At 37.6% G+C, this 17,641-nt stretch overlaps 2 protein-coding genes across 3 annotated transcripts in view; both read left to right on the top strand.

Annotated features, from left to right (window-relative positions):
- LOC128019104 (phosphatidylinositol 4-kinase alpha) overlaps window positions 1-10,266 on the top strand; it is a 152,436-nt gene extending 142,170 nt beyond the window's left edge. Inside the window, exon 56 of the mRNA XM_052605110.1 lies at window positions 10,121-10,266. The gene's annotated coding sequence lies outside the window, so the exon portion shown is untranslated. The remainder of the gene's footprint in view (window positions 1-10,120) is intronic.
- Window positions 10,267-11,556: 1,290 nt separating this feature from the next.
- On the top strand, window positions 11,557-16,970 carry LOC128019103 (thyrotropin-releasing hormone receptor). Of its 2 annotated transcripts, XM_052605107.1 has the most exons (4): window positions 11,557-11,714; window positions 12,412-13,230; window positions 14,551-14,811; window positions 16,567-16,970. In XM_052605107.1, the coding sequence occupies exons 2-4, from the start codon at window positions 12,460-12,462 to the stop codon at window positions 16,660-16,662; spliced, it is 1,128 nt and encodes a 375-aa protein (XP_052461067.1). In that variant the 5' UTR covers window positions 11,557-11,714; window positions 12,412-12,459; the 3' UTR covers window positions 16,663-16,970. The 2 variants fall into 2 exon arrangements, with proteins under 2 accessions (XP_052461067.1, XP_052461066.1); XM_052605106.1 differs by lacking the exon at window positions 16,567-16,970 and having other exon boundaries at window positions 14,551-14,974.
- The last annotated feature ends 671 nt before the right edge of the window (window positions 16,971-17,641 follow it).

The following is a 17,641-nucleotide window of genomic DNA, read 5'->3' as shown; positions in this document are numbered from 1 at the left end:
GCTCCAGAGTGTAAGGTTTTAACCCCGTCCTCCTCTCTTCCCGCTGCGCTGAAGACACGTTCGCTGCTGCTGCTGGCGGGACACTAAACACAGAGCGAGCCAGCCTTGACAGTCGCAGGGTCTCGTGCTGTTTCCACCATAGCAGTACATCTCGTCCATCACCTTCCATGTTGTGATTGAGGCGCATATATTGCTGTACATCATCGTCGTCATCCTCGTCCTGCCCCACAATGTTTTCAAACTCGGCCAGCGCTCTCTTCTTTGCTGCGTGGCCCGCAGCAGTAGGTGCAGACGCAGAAATGCATGCTCGCCGCTACATGGGCTGAAATGCAGGGCTTTTACCATGTAGACAGCAAAAGCATGACTGTTGTGCGTCGTTTGAGGCATTCTCGAAGGAGCTGTGCAAGGTGTTTGACCCGCCAGCACGCGGTATTGAAGCAGCACGAGCGTTGTTGCTGCTTCAGCAGGGAGAGCAGTCAGTGTCCGGTTACTGCATTCAGTTCTGCACGCTCGCCGCGTCCTGCGGCTGGAATGAGAAGGCTCTCTGGGATCACTTCCTCCATGGCCTGGCTGAGCAGGTGAAGGACGAGATCTATTCACTAGAGCTTTACTCTCTGTCTGGTCTAGAGTGGGAAGCCATGGAGGTATATACATGATTCTCTGGTAGAAGGCATTATCCGTCTCTTGTCCTCTCCAGCCGGGGTGGGGTTCTTCTTCGTGGAGAAGTAGGATTGATCGATAGTCAATGCAGTGCCCCTGCATTGACTAACGGGGGTTGAATGACATCACGGTAAAGAATCCTTTGCCGTTGATGTCATCGGTCTTCAAGCTCCTTCAGGGGGCAACCATCTTTACGAAGTTGGACCTTCGCAGTGCTTATCACTTGGTTTGGATTAGGGAGGGGACGATTGGAAGACAGCCTTTAACACCCATACAGGGCATTTTGAATATTTAGTTATGCCATTTGGGCTTTCCAACACCCCGGCGGTCTTTCAGGCACTCGTCAACGACGTGCTCCGAGACATGGTCCCGAGATGAGGGGAGGCTCTGGTAGTTCAGATGAGACGAGTAGAGGCCATCGGTCTCTGTAGTCTCCTGTGTTTATCCTGAGCTGGAATTGACTTCGGCCTCTGTAAAGGAAGAGAACGAATATGAGCGATCTGAGACTGTGGCTGTGACACTCCTGAATCAAGCATACTCACCTGTCTATGATCCAATCCCCTGTGTGCATCGTACTGCCTGCACTTGTAAACACGGAGTATTCACCGAACACTTGAATCACTGATAAACACTGTGTACTGAATTCACCTACCTTTGACTCCTGTGCATGTCCTGACAAAAACATTATCAAAAATAGTTCCTGTTAATATCATTAAATGGAAGGTGAGCTACCATGAGCTAACAATGAACAGATGTATTCATTACTAATAAATTAAGTACTCATTTTTAATGCATTAATGGGAACTCATAATAATCTAAATCTAAATTTGTAAGTGAGAGCATGAGCTCAATGCACACGTCTTTTCCAGTTAAACTCAATAGTTAAAAGTCCAGTTAAATGACAAACCTACGGAAATAACTAATGCTTTTCTCTGTTTTTGTTTGTTTTGTATTTTGTTTACTTGAACCTTTTTTTTATGTTCAAATAAATAGAGGGCAGTATATTAAACTGGAAGTATTTGTAGTTTGTTTGACCTCAGTGATAAGTCCTTTTGTTTATACATTTTATTCTTTAAAAATGTTAATAAAAATGTTAATCTTTGTCTAATATAATAAAAAGTGCTTTATCGTTCCTAAAAAAAGGAAAATTCTATGTATTAAAAAAGAGAGCATAATTAACAGGTTGAAGCAGGTTTCCGGTAAATGTTCTCCCTTCAAAGAAAACGAAACTGTTGTTTTTCTTTTTTTATTCTTCTGACGTCAAATCACCTGAGATCTCTAAATTGTCATTGGTGCTTCATCGTTTCTGAAAAAAAGGAAAAGCATTCTATGCATCTTGTATTAAGAAAAGGAGCATAAATAACAGAGTGAAGCATGTTTCCTGTAAATGTTCACTCTTCAAACAAAATGAAAAACAAAACAAAAGAAGTGTTCCTTTACTATTCCTTTTTTGTTCTTCATCTTCTGATGTTAAATCACCTGAGATCTTCAAATTTTCATTGGATGTTGTGTACGCTTGCAGGGATGACATCATGAGATTGTCAGAGTGTACAGCTGCAGGGATGACATCATTTTGGATTGAAAATGTTCTGCTTATTGTGGGCGGACACAAGAGCACGGAGGAAGTGGGCGGGGACAAGCTCACAGAGGAAGTGGGCGGAGACAAGCTCACGGAGGAAGTGGGCGGAGACAACATAAATCTGTAAACGCGTCCTACCCTCGCTCATTTGGACTCTCCATCTGCAGGGAGAAAGAAGCCAGGAGTGGTTCAGCTGCTTGTAGAAATTTCTAGAAAACTTAAATAATTTACAGAAAGTCGTCTCGAGTTCACTGAGATAAAAGATATGTCATTGCTAATCAGAATTAAACCTGACTTGGTTACTACAGAAAAGTCACCTGCTTGGCCTTTGGCAAAAATCCGGCGATGGTTTGGACGTTTGAGAGAAGCAGGAAAGCCACTCGAGTCTCTGTTCCAGTTTACTGAACAAGTGTTCCAGATTGGTTCAAGTCTATTCGACTTGGTTAAGATTTTGTCAGCTGGGCTCAGCTGGCTCAAGTTGGCATCGGCTGTTTGCCAAATTATTTCGGGTGTCAACAGATTGATTGAGAAATGGGGAGAGAAAACTGAAACTACCCAAGGAACCAATTACCAATTACCAACCAATTACACTGAAACTATCCGGTGAACTGCCTGAAAATGTCTTGAAAACTCTGAAACCATCCAATGAACCCCTAAAAGGGTGATGAGTGGTGATGAGTGGGCAGACTAAATTGACAATTATTTTAAAATAAAAGAAAACTCTTCTTGTGAGTTTTTGTTCACTCAAGTGTGTGTGTATCTTCTCTGGTGCGGTTGACTTCAGTACAAACTTCAGTATCAAAGACCTTCAACAGGTGAGGAGAAGATCCTTCAGCTTGTTTGCTCTGAGAACAAGCAAAGTCATAATTTATTTGTCTTCAAGAGAGATGGAGTTGCTCTCGAGTTGTGTTTACAGAAGGTTCTTGGGCCATTCGAGATTGAGCTGTTGAGTCCAACTCTTTTGGACATTAGTTCATGTGTGATGTGGGATAAAGCATATTCAGCATCACTGATTTAAAAAAAGAGCAATAAAGAATAGAGTGAAGCAGGTTTCCTGTAAATTTTCTCCCTTCAAAGGAAACGAAACTGTTGTCAGATGATAGGGGAACTCCAGTTTTTTTTTATTTTTTTTATTCTTCTGACGTCAAATCACCTGAGATCTCTGACTTGTGATTGGATGTTGTTGAACTCTCTGGCACATGTTCAGATGGCAGGTGGCTATGAACGGCCGAGTTTGCGTTGAGCTGCACTGAACTGACTGTGCTAGCAGAACTTTACTGCCCCACTGACGTTGTAAGTTCTGTCAAATTTGACGAGCCTCGGGTCAAACCTCTGAGCGTACATCTTCAGGACTGACATCATGAGGTTGTTGGAGCGTACAGCTGCAGGGTTGACTCCATTTTGGATTGAAAAGCCCTTTTAATGGCAGCTGCTGTCCTCCTGTGCCACAGCTCATAGGTTTGGACAGCAGTCAGTGTTTAATGTGAGTGTTTTTTCTGAACTGCTTCAGTGAGGAACACTAGGCACACTTGAACTCTCCAGAAGCTTCTGTGATTGTCAGCAACCAGAACGTCTTGAAGAGCGTTAAGTAGGAAGGAGATCATCAAACGGTAACTAAACCCAATTTGCTTTGCTCTGTTATTCAGTCGGTCTGTCTGTCTCTGTGTTTATGGTTTAAGAGATCATTGGTTCTCTTTTGGGTCCAGCTAAAGATTTCCACCAGCAGATTTGACTCGCCAGTTTCATGGGCATTATAAAGTACTAGAAACACTGAAATCCAGTGAAATCAGAGCAAAAAGCAGCTCAGACCATCATCCTGAATCCCATCATCCTTTTCAGTCCCCATTTCCCCTCCATTACACTGTTCTCAGTAACATTCAGACCATTATCCAACAAAATCTGACATTAAAGATACAATCCTCCATTAAAAAGTGTACCTGCAAGCACAATATGACTCATGTCTCAAATAAACCTGTTCTACAGGTTTTCCCTAAGATCCCAGTTCAAACACACCCTGTTCAGCCCAGTCCCGCTAACCAGTGTTTGATCCATCAGTTAACACACACTCCTGTCTGTTTCAACACAAGCACTTCATTCAGAACTAGGGGTTCATCTGGTTATTGTGCTTATGCTAACGAGACATCCTCCCTGTTCTTAAACCCCATTTATTTGTAAAACGGATTATAACAAAAGGTCCTGCAAATGAAAAATATATTGCACAATGAAAAGATTTATATATATTGAAAGTATAATTTGACTACTCCACCTCCTAAAAAAGGCAGGAGGAGCCTCTATAAATCCCCAAACTCTATTATAAATAATCAAACTGAGAATTTAGCAAATATACTTTTATTGTCCTGAAATAAAAACATCTGTTTGCCAAAAATAAATCCATAAAAGTATGGATTCTCTCTCTTCAAGACTGAAAGAAGGGGTGGGCCTGTTCTCACACACATTCAGTCACCAGTAAATGACAAAAAGGAGATTAACACACAGATAACAAAAGACAAATAACACAAACAATATTTAATATTATCCAAAGAAATCAAATATGTAATCAAAATAAAATAAAAAACAGATAAAATACAGAAAAAACTTAAATGTACAAGAAACAGTGACAGGTCTGCCCTTTTAAAAAAGGAAACAAAAAACAAGTTATTTACCAGTCACCTGAAGTTTTAATTTACATGAACAACAAGACACAACATGCTTCAGCGAAAGTACACTGCAGTAAACCAAACCATTTGTACAGTACACAATCTCGGTGCTCAGTCCCAAAGCCAATCTCCAAATACAGAGAAAATACTCTACGCCAAAGACACCATTATTAACCACATCGACAATGAACATTTAGTGTAGCAGTTACTTAAATCTCATAACTAATCAACTTCAATGAAACAGGCTTATTTAATTTAATGATTGTTCAGAGCTTATACACAGCCATCATAACACTACTGAGGTACCACAATAGTAGATATTTTTCTGCCTCACTTCCCCCAATTTGAGTAGAACCGCTGTCAGTAAATCACCCTAAAAAGCATCATCACATAAGCAGGAAGTTGTGGGCTCAGCATAAACAAATCATACCGTTAACCCACATCCTGTATGTATATATATATATGTTTGTGTGTGTGTGTGTGTGTGTGTGTGTAAAGACTATTCTATCTGTTTTCTTTTTATTTATTATATTATTTAAAATCCCATGCTACGTGTACTGTGTTAAGCTAACTGAGACTTGTTATAGCACTTATATATCATTGCTCTTTTTGTTGTTTTTGATTGCTTCCACTGTCCTCATCTGTAAGTCGCTTTGGATAAAAGTGTCTGCTATATGAATAAATGTAATGTAATGTAAATGTAAGAGAGATAAAAGGCTGCATGTTAAGCACAACTTCAGTAACAAACCAGAATTCACCATGTGTCGCCGTGACCATGGACCACAAAACCAGTCTAAAGTATTCGTTTTTCGAAATTGAGATTTATACATCACAAGAAAGCTGAATAAATAAGCTTTACATTGATGTATGTTTTAAGATAGGATCATATTTGGCATATTTGCTTTTGTGCTCTGGGGTAACACAGATACCCACAACTGAAATGAATTTATCCCCCTCACACATTTATATTTTTAGATGACAAAAAATTAAAAACATCAATTTTTTTTATTACTTATTTTAATGTTTGGAGGTTACACTGTTAAATACATTAAACATTGTAACTGACATTATATTGTGTATAATATACAGTATATACACACCTGGATTGCTTGTCCTATTTGTAAGTTTCACAAGCACATGTTGGTGTTGTTTTTAATTTAGGGCAAATTCATTTAATTTAGGCAAAGATCAGTCAAAGGACTGGCATTAAAGAAAGGCGTCACTTCCTGTTTGTTGTTGGCATCTGTCCTGTGTTTGAGCACCGTCACTATATTCTTTTTATCGACTATTTTTAACTTTCAAATCAATTTTATACATCATCGTTTCAGTTTATATAACGTGTGAATATATCCTCTATTGTATTCTACAGCAATAACAATCAGAGTGCCTCGCTATCACTAGTTTTATTTTGATCTCCCGGGTCTGCTATTAGCTTATAGCCCGTTAGCATCAGCAAGCGTGGTTGTTGCTAAACGCGCTTACATTTCTTATACTCTATTCACACACATTACCATTGCTGTTATCCATGAATTTTCAAATGTACTGTTTTATAAGAAAAAATAGTAAAGCATAGGAAATCACAAGTATGTATTACAAGCACAACTAATGTGTGGTTAAAGAGATGGTGTACCCAAAAGGTAAATGTTCCCCTAATCCCATCCTCAACCTTAATCCTGGAACATACCTGTAGGATGTTTTTGGAACATAGGAACAAAGAAGGACTTTGTTCCAATCCCATTTGACTCCTGTTCAATGAAGGTGACTCGTTTATCTTAAGTTCTTCTTACGTGGTATGGACTTTAATCTTATTACCTTTAACTTTATTATTCTTAGGTAAGGTAAATCAGTCAATTCCGGCCTATATTTTAAGCCTTTTAAATTGCTTACAATTTGGTCAGAAGAATCCCTGCACTTCACTCAAAACAAGTTTAATCTTGCTAGCAGCTTAAGGCTTTAAAACACGTCATGTTAACGCCCCATATTTCCCCCCACCTCAAATGTCTCATTTTCTCACACAGTAATTCTGTGTTTAAAAAGCAAACTTTCTTTCATTAAGAAAGATACACAGGGCATGTTTTTTTGGAAGATTTTCTAAATTTTTTTGTTTCAGATAAATATGATGTAATAGTGTCTGTGAGCTCATCTGCACCCTGACAAGATTGGAAGAAAATGTCCCAGTTAGTCTAATAGAAGCAGTCCCTTAGTTGCTCTTTACACCTATCAGAGCACACCTGAATTTCCTTGAGAACAGAATTCACTCTCTTCACAGCCTCATATTGGAGCAGGACATGAATTACATTGTGTCTAATGTCTTTGATTTCATTTCAATAAAATTTACAATGTAACTCAATTTTGCCATTTTACAAAGCATCATAATACATTTTAGTTGTTTCCAAAACACCAAAAGATTAAATGTATGGTAGCAAACATTCCAGATTATTGTTCTGCACTATGGAAAAATTCATGACATTTGTGTTTTGAACTGGCAGTCTGTATTGTGTAAAGTGCTACAGAAATAACGCTGATTTATGACAAACAGAAATTTTGGAATGGAATACGTTTTTTTAAATCTAAATTTATAGGAGGCTCATACCATCACATGACACACTGAACTTTTTCCAGTTTAAACAATAATTTCGACAAGCTAATAATTCCTTTGGAAGGATAAACAGAGAAAACATTAACAGCAATCTCTGTTTTTTAATGTTTATGTTTGCATTATTGTCCATGTTATATTTTTTATTTTAAATTATTCAAATGAATATAAGGCAGTGTATTGAACCAATATAAGTATTTGTTTAAGGTTCACGAGCATAAAAGTGGTGTTTTTAAAGTTACTGTAATTCCAATTTAATATCGGACTAGTAGAAAATAAAGTATTTGCTAAAGTGTTTTTCCAAAAAAACAAATTGCTTGATCATTGATGGAAAGAGCTAGAAGAATGACATCAAACACCTATCCTGCAAATGTTTTCTCTTCCATGAAAATGAAAGTTATTTTGGTGTTGGACTGGAATTTTCCGCCTTCTGACGTCAAATCAGACGTCACTCTATCATCTTTAAGAGCGAGGCCTATGAGGAATGGGATGGGATTGTTTTACAGTTGGAGTTCCAGAAGGTTCCATAGCCTGATAGTTCTTGAGTCATTGAGACTGAGCTGTTGGATTCACTTTGGGCTGGAAAACCCCTTCTAAAGATGGTTGATTCAATCCTTGTGCTGTAACATGTTTGGACAGCACTCAGCGATTAATGTGGCTTGCCTCATGCTCATGGTGATCGAGTTCATTGGTATGAACAGAAAAGAAAAGAAAAGAAAAGAAGGAAGATGCTTCTCATCAAATCTGTTAGCAACTTTCTTCTGTGGAATACAAAAGAACATTCACCAAACACAGATTTATCACTCGTTATCACAGCAAAGTTTCAATTGAAGTATTCAATTAACTTTAACAAACATTTGGCACATAATGTGTTTCTCTGTATGCATGAATGAGGTGTGTGTGTGTGTGTTTCTGCTTCAGTTTTCCAGAAACTTCTGTAAGGCATCGCCCAGACACGTCACAAAACCTCTTGAAGAGCATGAAGCTGGAAGGAGTTTGCCAGAGACCGTAAGTAAACCCCATGTTGAAGATAATTGGTGATATTTGCTTTACTCTTCTGTTCTGTGGGATTTGTGTTTTCTCTAGCTGACAGTTGAGAGCAGCTGGAGCACTTGGTTGAAGAGATCATTGGTTCTGTCTCAGATCCAGCGAAGGATTTCTACCTGGGTGCATTTGACTTCAACATCTCAGTCATTAAAAAGTGTTAGAAACACATAGTGCACAAACAGACTCAGACCATCATGTATCCCACTGTCCCCTTGCTTCACTGTCAGACCGACATCCAACAAAATCTGACAATATGGAGACATTCCTCCAACAGTAATTGTGTCAAAACATACAAGCACAACATGACTCATTCAAAACAGGTGTGTCCCCTTATCATAAACCTGCCATAAAGTTATGTTATGAATTCCCCTTAGATCTGAGGCTGTATAAAACATTGTCATTTCAGCCCATTTACACTAACCAGTGTTAAGTCCATTAGTAAAAATACAATCCTGCCTGTTTCAACACCAGCACTTTATGCACAACTCAAATAATGCTTACTCTTGCTATGGTGTGCTAATGCTCTATGAACATTTTGTGTATAAAGTACTTTAGTTACATCATCGCTGGCCCGGCCCTCTGCCATTCATTTATTGAACTTTCCAACATTCTTCAAAATATTTAAAGAAACTCATACAGGTTTGGAAAATACATGAGGGTGAGTTAAAGTAATTTTTTAGGTGAATTAACCCTTTAATTTTGTGGCCATTTGTTTGTGTTTTTGGCCTATACTTTGTTCTTTAGCTGTAGCATGTTATGCTAGGTGAGTTTTTCAGCTACTATTAGTGAGGTGGCCCCCTCTTGTAGCTGGAGAAGTTTACTACATTTAAAATGTGCTAAATTCAGGTCATCATATTTAAGATCTGGGTCTCATATATTAAAGTATCTACAGATTAACTTAAATTATTTACCTTTTATGAAGTCTTGGTAGTTTCTCTGCAGTTCTGAGAATTACTATCTTTGATCATGTCTGTATTAGTAGTTAACTCTTGCCTTGTTTATGACCTGAATGTAAAAAAAAAAAAAAAAAAAAAAGAGAAATGCTGCCTTAAAGGGATAGTTCACCCAAAAAGGAACATTCTGTCATTTACTCGCCTCGTGTCGTTCCAAACATGTATGACTTTCTTTTTTTTTACTGTAAAAAACAAAAGATGACGTTTTGAGGAATGTTTCACTGAATGGAAACAACAACAACACTGTGATATGTGTTTCATTGTACAATTAAAGTCATGTGGGTTTGGAAAATATGAGTCTGAGTAATTGATGACAGAATATTATGAAGAAGCACTTGGTATGTTGCTCCTTATTAAACATTTGTTTACTTAAATTAATAGTATTTAAGCAGAGTATGTTTAAAATGATGTCCACTCACATGAGATGAAGACATCTATGACCCAGTGATTATTTTAGGGGGAGCAGATCAACTCATGAGGTTCAGGGTTGCCCAATTTGAACCCCCCCGCCAAATTATAACCCACCTCGTTACCTGATTGTTCCAGGAGCAAAACGTATGACATGATCCAGTACTATCAGAACCAGATTCCCTACTGAGTGTGTGTGTGTGTGTGTGTGTGTGTGTGTTTCTCTTACTGTCTCTTAATGCTAAGTTGCACTGTTGTCTCGGTCTGGTGTGTTTGTGCACTTTATACACCTGATATGTGTTTGCATGGATTTATTCGCACTGATTTCAGCACTTATGAGATGTTTTCTGCACACGTCACACTGTCTGCTGCGGTGTGTGACTGTTTATTGATCGGTTGATCGTACAGTTTGACTAATCTTTGTTTATACAGATCGATTTTCTGCCTCTCTTTCTGTTCTACTCTGTTAGTTTGGATTATTTATTCTGTGTGTGTGTGATATTTAATAAATCCCCATAGTAGTTCCCTGTACACATTTGTAATGCTTATTCACTGACATTTAGTACGTTACAATATTACATTTAATGTAAAAACAGTGCTTTCAATATCAAACTCATTTGAGCTGCTCAATCACTTCCTTTAATCAGTCAGTCCCAGCGGGAACCTTGATGCTGAAGAAACAAACATTAACATCAAACACTGATGTCAAAAATGCAAATCAAACCTTTTCACATCCACACACTGATATAAAAAGCCTATGCTATGAAAGACAATTTCTTGAAACTTCAATAATAGAGATGTAAATTCAACATGAAATGCACCTATTCTGATCTCAATCTGAATTGTCTGTGCAACGCTACTCAAAATTGGCCAAATTCTGTAACATTCTGCATTATACAGCAACCCATGGCTTTATTCCTGGATGATAAAGGACGTGTGTGTGGATGTATAATGTACATCGAGTTTCTGATTTGGATATTTGTGTTCTGACATCAGTGTTTGAAGTCGATTCAGAGTTCCCAGTGGGATGGTGGACGAATGCACATCAATGTGTGGATATTAAATGCACATCAAGTTTCTGACGTCAGTCTGATCTGGATATCTGACCTGTGTTTTGACGTCAGTGTTTGATGTCAATATTTAAGGTCTTTTGAACCTCATTTGTCCACTAGGACACGTCTCAAAGGGAAATGCGGAAAATGCATGCTGTTCAAGTCCACATTTAAGAAAAAAAATTGAAATAAACTTAATCAGGCTGACAAAGAATTCATATTATGCAATAAATAAATATCAATAAAAAACACACAAATCACAAATGTAAATGTGATCTGAAATCCATTTGATGTCTAAAGCATGGCACTTATTTTAGTACGTGTGCATCAGGAGAAAACAAGTCAAATAAACGGTTAATGACCACCTGGATAACAAATGAGAAAATTCAGATATTAAGAATAAATTCCAGTAAATAAACGAACAGATAATCTGCTGCACTGAACTCTGAACTATAAAGAGTCTCAAATATGACAATATTTATTTGAAAATCTGGAATCTGAAGGTGCAAAATAATCTAAATATTCTCCAAAAGACACTCTTTTCTGATTGGGCTAATAAAACGTTGGCTTTGTTTGCTGTTGTTTTATGCAATGTAGATTCATGTCGTTTAAAGAGAGGGAGATTGAAGAGGAGGAGAGAGAAGAGAAGAAGAGGACTGATGCTGGCTCTCAGCAGATGCTGCAGATCTCTGGAGAAGAAACACCTTTCGTTCGTGAACTGTAACTGAAGATCCATCGTCTGGAAGATCATCCAGCTTCACGGTGAGGGACATTTCATGCATCTGAGAGCACATGCGTTCATCTGTCCACGAAATATGTGAAACAACTGCATTCATTTCTTAAAAGTTAGATTTTCAACTGTGTATAAAGGCTTTGTCCTAAGTAACTGTTTTAATTTATGTTTTGCATGAAATGTCGCAGTGGAAGTGATGCAGCTCATTAAAAAAAGTGTCTGTGATAAGCCTTCAGCCTGTATTTTTCAGTTAATGTATAAAATGATCTGTACATATTATGGAATTGTGTATCAGGGTTGACTGAAAACAGACTAAAATAACATTTTAAAATAAAATATAAATAAAATACACTTTAATTGAAACAAAGTTAAATATAAAAAGGCATTTTAAAATATATATTAATTTTTATTTATTTATTTCCACTATTTATTTATTTTCCGCTATGCATATTAAAAATATATTTATTCTCTTTCCACTATTAATTTTTTTTTATGTTATTTTATTTAAACTATTTTATTTCTCATTTTCGGAACTTGATGTACTAAAAGGAGCAAAACTAAAATAAATAAAAAATATAGAAATAAAAAACACAATAAAAATACTAAATTTTAACTAATTTTAAAAAAAATAAATATGAATAATATTAATAAAAATTCTGAAGAAATCTAAAAACTCATGAAAGAAATGGTGTGCATTTTTCTGAATTCTTCTCTAACTTTCTCCAGGAGTTTTGTTGAGATGGGTATGATAAGGATATCTTGAGAAACTCCACGATGGACAACAGCACTGACAGAAACTCCAGCGCCGGTCAGACTCTGACCACGATGCCGGAGAACTCTCTGGAGGTCCAGGCGGTCACCATCTCTCTGTCGCTGCTCATCTGTGGCGTGGGAATCGCTGGGAACGTCATGGTGGTCCTGGTGGTGATCCGTAGCAAACACATGATGACCGCGACCAACTGTTACCTGGTGAGTTTAGCCATGGCTGATCTGACCGTGCTGTTGGCCGCCGGTTTACCAAACATCTCTGAGGTTGTGTCTTCGTGGATCTACGGTTATGCCGGCTGTGTTTGCATCACGTACCTGCAGTATCTGGGAATCAATGTCTCCTCCTGCTCCATCACGGCCTTCACCATCGAGCGCTACATCGCCATCTGCCACTCCATCAAAGCCCAGTTCATCTGCACCGCATCGAGAGCCAAGAAGATCATCGCCTGCGTCTGGATCTTCACATCTCTGTACTGCATCATGTGGTTCTTCCTGGTGGACACCAATGAGACGGTTTATTCTGACGGCGTCGTGGTTCGCTGTGGCTATCGGGTGTCCAGGAACCTCTATATGCCCATCTACTTCCTGGACTTCACCCTGTTTTATGTGGTTCCTCTCGTCGTGGCTTTGGTTCTTTACGGTCTGATCGCCAGGATCTTGTTTCGAGACCCGCTGCCAGTGAATCTGTCCGAGCAGAAGCTCTCCGTCCATCGGAGCCGTCGACACAGCTCTGTTAAAGTGTCCTGCAGAGCAAACGCAGCGTCTTCCAGAAAACAGGTGCGCTCTGTCAATCATCTACATCCTAGAAATCATAAAGAAACAAACTATTCTTTTTATTTTATATATTCATGTGAGTCTGGGTAATATATACATATATTTTTTCATTTGTTTTTATGAATAATTTCTAAAGAAAGAAATAAGTATATATTTATGTATTTGTTCGTCTTCCAATGTAGCTTATAGTGTAGAAGAAAAATCTATATATATTATATAGCTTTTTTTTTTTTTTTTTTTTTTTAATAGTTTAAATTATTTTTTATTTTTATTTTGTTTTTGTTGAAGTTGTAGAATTTTTTTGTGGTATTGTTTTTATTAGATTTTTATGTTTATATAGATTATTAAAAAATGTTATTTCAGTAATACTCATTTTAGTTTAACTAAATAAAAATGTGAAGTTTCTTTGGGAACTAGTTAAAATAAGTTTAATGGTTTTAGTTAACTATAATAACTCTGATATATACATTATGAATACTGTGTGTGTGTGCGTGTGCGAGTGCGTGAGTGTGAGTGCGTGTGTTCGTGTGCGAGTGTGTGAGTGCGTGTGTGCGTGTGCGTGTGCGTGTGTGTATATATGTATATGTTTAAGGGTCAAAAATGAGATGTCAACATAAAATTAAGTCCGCTAAAGTAATTTTTTATACACACACACAAAAAAAAAAAACATGTTAAATGCAAGTAAACAGGCTACTTTTATATTTCAAATGACTTTGGTTAAAATATGTCAAAATATGGGGAAAATAATATTCCGAAGTGTTCCACATATATAATTCATAAAAATTGTTTATGTATATTTATTTATATATTGTCATACAAATATGAAAGTGACCTTTAGATTACAAGTCTGTCTCTCAAACCACTGTTTATTATGTTTTTTATGATCCATAATTAAAGCCATAATTTATATTATTATTATTTTTAGGGAGATAATGTTCTGTATCATCTTACAAAAATATGATTTTTACATATATAATCAATAATATGTCAGCAGGAGTGTTTTTGAGACATGTAGACTGTCGCTTTTACCTGACAGATAAATATAAAAGGCTAAAATTCACATTAAGGAGGATCTGAGCAATTTTTTAGAGACCAGCATTATCAGAGAGAGTCCAATCAACCTCCAAAAACTTCAAGCTTCATGTTGCGATTTCCATATTTTGAGAATCAAAGCGCAACTCGCATTTCTTCAGAAAGTGTCAAACTTATGCAATCGTGTGCAACTGCTCTGCATTTAAAAGTAAATACACCAAACCAACGCAGCAGCTCATATTTCTATTTTCTTCTACTCTATCGTATTAATAAAGCAGACTTGTGTTGCAGGTCACAAAGATGCTGGCGGTGGTGGTGGTTCTGTTCGCTCTGCTCTGGATGCCGTATCGGACTCTAGTGGTTGTGAATTCCTTCATGGATCCGCCGTATCTCAACACCTGGTTCCTGCTCTTCTGTCGCATGTGCATTTACACCAACAGCGCCGTCAACCCCATCATCTACAATGCCATGTCGCAGAAGTTTCGTGCTGCTTTTAAGAGGCTCTGCGTCTGTAAACGCAGGTCAGATCAGAGCCGAGCCAGCAAAAGCACTGTAAGTGTTTATTACAGCGTCATAAAAGACTTCTCCGGTGAGAGCAGTATGAAGAAACACGGCAGTGTGAAAACAGACACGCTTAGCCCTGCTTGATCTGAGCACATTAAAGGAATAGTTCAGCCAGAAATGAATATGTGAAGAATATGAGAATGCATCATTGCATCAGTGTCTCATCAATGGATGCTCTGGAGTGAATGGGTGCCGTCAGAATGAGGGTTCAAAGACGCAGCTTTCATCTTCTCCAGATGTTAACTGATGGACTGGGGTGCTGTGATGTTTTTATCTGACTCTCATTCTGACGGCACCCATTCACTGCAGAGCATCCTTTGATGAGACACTGATGCAATGCTACATTTCTCCAAACCTGATGAAGAAACAAACTCACCCTGATCTTGAATAACCTGAGGGGGTGAGGAGATTTTCAGTTTTGGGTGACTTAGAAAAGTAATTTTTACAGTGTATATATTTCTGTATAAAGCGTGGTGGTGTCACAATAATATTACAGTAAAGTTTAATACAGTTATTGCATGTAAATGGTGTATTAGCATATGTCCAGTGCTTTAAGTGCTGTGCTTTTATGCACAGTACTCAGTACCGCCACTTCCAAATATAGCTCTTGAGTGTACCACCACCTCTCCATGCGCCCAGAACGTGCTTTTAGCATACCAGTATGTTCACAATTCTTCCTAGTTCGGAGTATGGAGCGTGAATCATTTGAACCAGTTCGGGAGTTCGGAGCGGGATCGCGATTCATTTGAGTCAGTTCGGGAGTTCAGAGGGGCTTTGCGGATCATTTGAATCAGTTCGGGAGTTCAAAGCGGGTTCGCGAATCATTTGAGTCAGTTTGGGGATCGCGAATCATTTGAATTAGTTCGGGAGTTCGTAGCGGGTTCGCGAATCATTTGAGTCAGTTCGGGAGTTCGTCGCGAATCATTTGAATCAGTTCGGGAGTTCAAAGCGGGTTCGCGAATCATTTGAGTCAGTTTGGGAATCGCGAATTATTTGAATCAGTTCAGGGGTTCGGAGCGTGATTCATTTGAGTAAGTTTGGGAGTTCGGAGCTGGTTCGCGAATCATTTGAGTCAGTTTGGATGTTTGAATGCAGTGATGCAGTAGCTCTTTCTAAGGGTATTTTTTCAAAATCATTTTGCACATTTTATTTATGTTCAGTAGTTCTTTCTAGCTCAAGCAAATCCACAAACTAATACAAGGATTTGTTATTAAGGTTGCCTGTTGACTGCTGTATATAAAACCCCTAAATATAGTTGTTGTTACCTCAGGGGATGAGGGGAGTCATCAAAAAATTTCATTTTTTTTTTTGGCTATAATAGAGTACCGGCACCTCTTTGGGGCCACTTAAAGCACTGCATATGTCACTGTGCTTTTAGTGTTCACTAGTGAGTAGATCCATGGAAAAACAGTATAGTAATGCTGATAAATAGGAGAATAATTCAGTTTGTTCGCATGCCTCTCTGCTGTTTATGAATTCAAACTATTAATAAGAAACTTTAATAGTATCTCAGTGATACTAATATGATAGTATAAAATTGTCAGTGATATGGCTGTTTATTGAACTTGTTCTTCAGTCTCTGTTTCGTTGTATTTTTTGTAATTTTCATCTAAATGCACTGATATCCTGAAAAAAAGGAAAATGCAAAAAAAAAAAAAAAAAAAAAAAAAATCAGAAAGTAAATTTAGCTTGGTGCTTCTTGAATCCTTTACTGGTTTCATCTGTCATTCTGCTTCATTTTAGGATTTCATTCCTGACAGTCACCAGGTAAAAATAGCTGTTTCATCACTCCCAGTGGGAATACAAGCACACGTGTGTCTCTATATCCACCGCATCTGATCAAACACATCTACAGTTCACATTCCTCTGAACTGAAGCTACATCAGAAGCTGCATCATCTCCCGCTCTGTTTTTAGTTATTTGTGTTTGCTTGATTTGAGCTATTTTAGTTCATGCTTTAATTTTTTCACTCTGTTTTGCATTCTGTCATGCTCTTCACGTCAGCGATTGGTTATTCCTAAATAGCACTCTTGTGTTCCCAGAATTCACCTTTTTCACTTTTTACTTGCACTAAATGTTTCAAAGTTTGCAACACTCAAACTTAAGCCTGGTAAACAGACAAACTACTGTCTTTCTGCCATCCATAGATCTCGTCTTGCTTCATGGAAATAATAAATTATTGTTCAAACATTTGGGGTCTTTTGTTGTTGTCTCTCATGCTAAGAAAGGCTGCATTTATTTGAAGAATAATAGTTAAAGAAAAACAAAAAAGCAAATAGCTGTTTTCTCTGAATATATAGTCAAATGTAATGTATTTCTGTGATGCTCCGCTGTATTTTCAGCATCATTCCTCCAGTCTTCAGTGTCACATGATCTTCAGAAATCAGAATAATACATTTCTGATTATTAGCAATGTTGAAAACATTTTTTTATTTTTGTGGAACACTGTGATACATTTTATTTTTCAAGATTCTTTGATGAACAGAAAGTTCAAGAGAACAGGATTCATTTGAAATAGAAATATAAATGCCTTTACTGTCACTTTTGATCAATGTAATGAATAATAATTAACAAAATCTTACCAACCCTAAACTGTTTACTTAGTGTAGATACTCAGTAGATGCATTCTTCATTTTGGTTTGTTTCGATTTCTAATTTACATTTATGCATTAAACAAATACTTTTATTCAAAGTGACTAACAAAAGAGAATAAAAAAACTATTCACAACACACACACACACACACACACACACACACACACACACACACACACACACACACACACACACACAGAGATACTTTTGTTTAAAGAACACAC

Source organism: Carassius gibelio, chromosome A8, assembly GCF_023724105.1.
Source record: "Carassius gibelio isolate Cgi1373 ecotype wild population from Czech Republic chromosome A8, carGib1.2-hapl.c, whole genome shotgun sequence".
Classification (NCBI taxonomy): domain Eukaryota; kingdom Metazoa; phylum Chordata; class Actinopteri; order Cypriniformes; family Cyprinidae; genus Carassius; species Carassius gibelio.
The sequence above is the reverse complement of the archived record's forward strand: the minus strand, read 5'-3'. Positions and strand labels throughout refer to the sequence as shown.

Coding starts and splice junctions, on each gene's coding strand:
- LOC128019103 (XM_052605107.1), top strand. CDS start 12,460: ATGGACAACAGCACTGACAGAAACTCCAGCGCCGGTCAGACTCTGACC. Junction 13,231..14,550: donor CAGCGTCTTCCAGAAAACAG/GTGCGCTCTGTC, acceptor CTTGTGTTGCAG/GTCACAAAGATGCTGGCGGT. Junction 14,812..16,566: donor GCCGAGCCAGCAAAAGCACT/GTAAGTGTTTAT, acceptor GCTTCATTTTAG/GATTTCATTCCTGACAGTCA.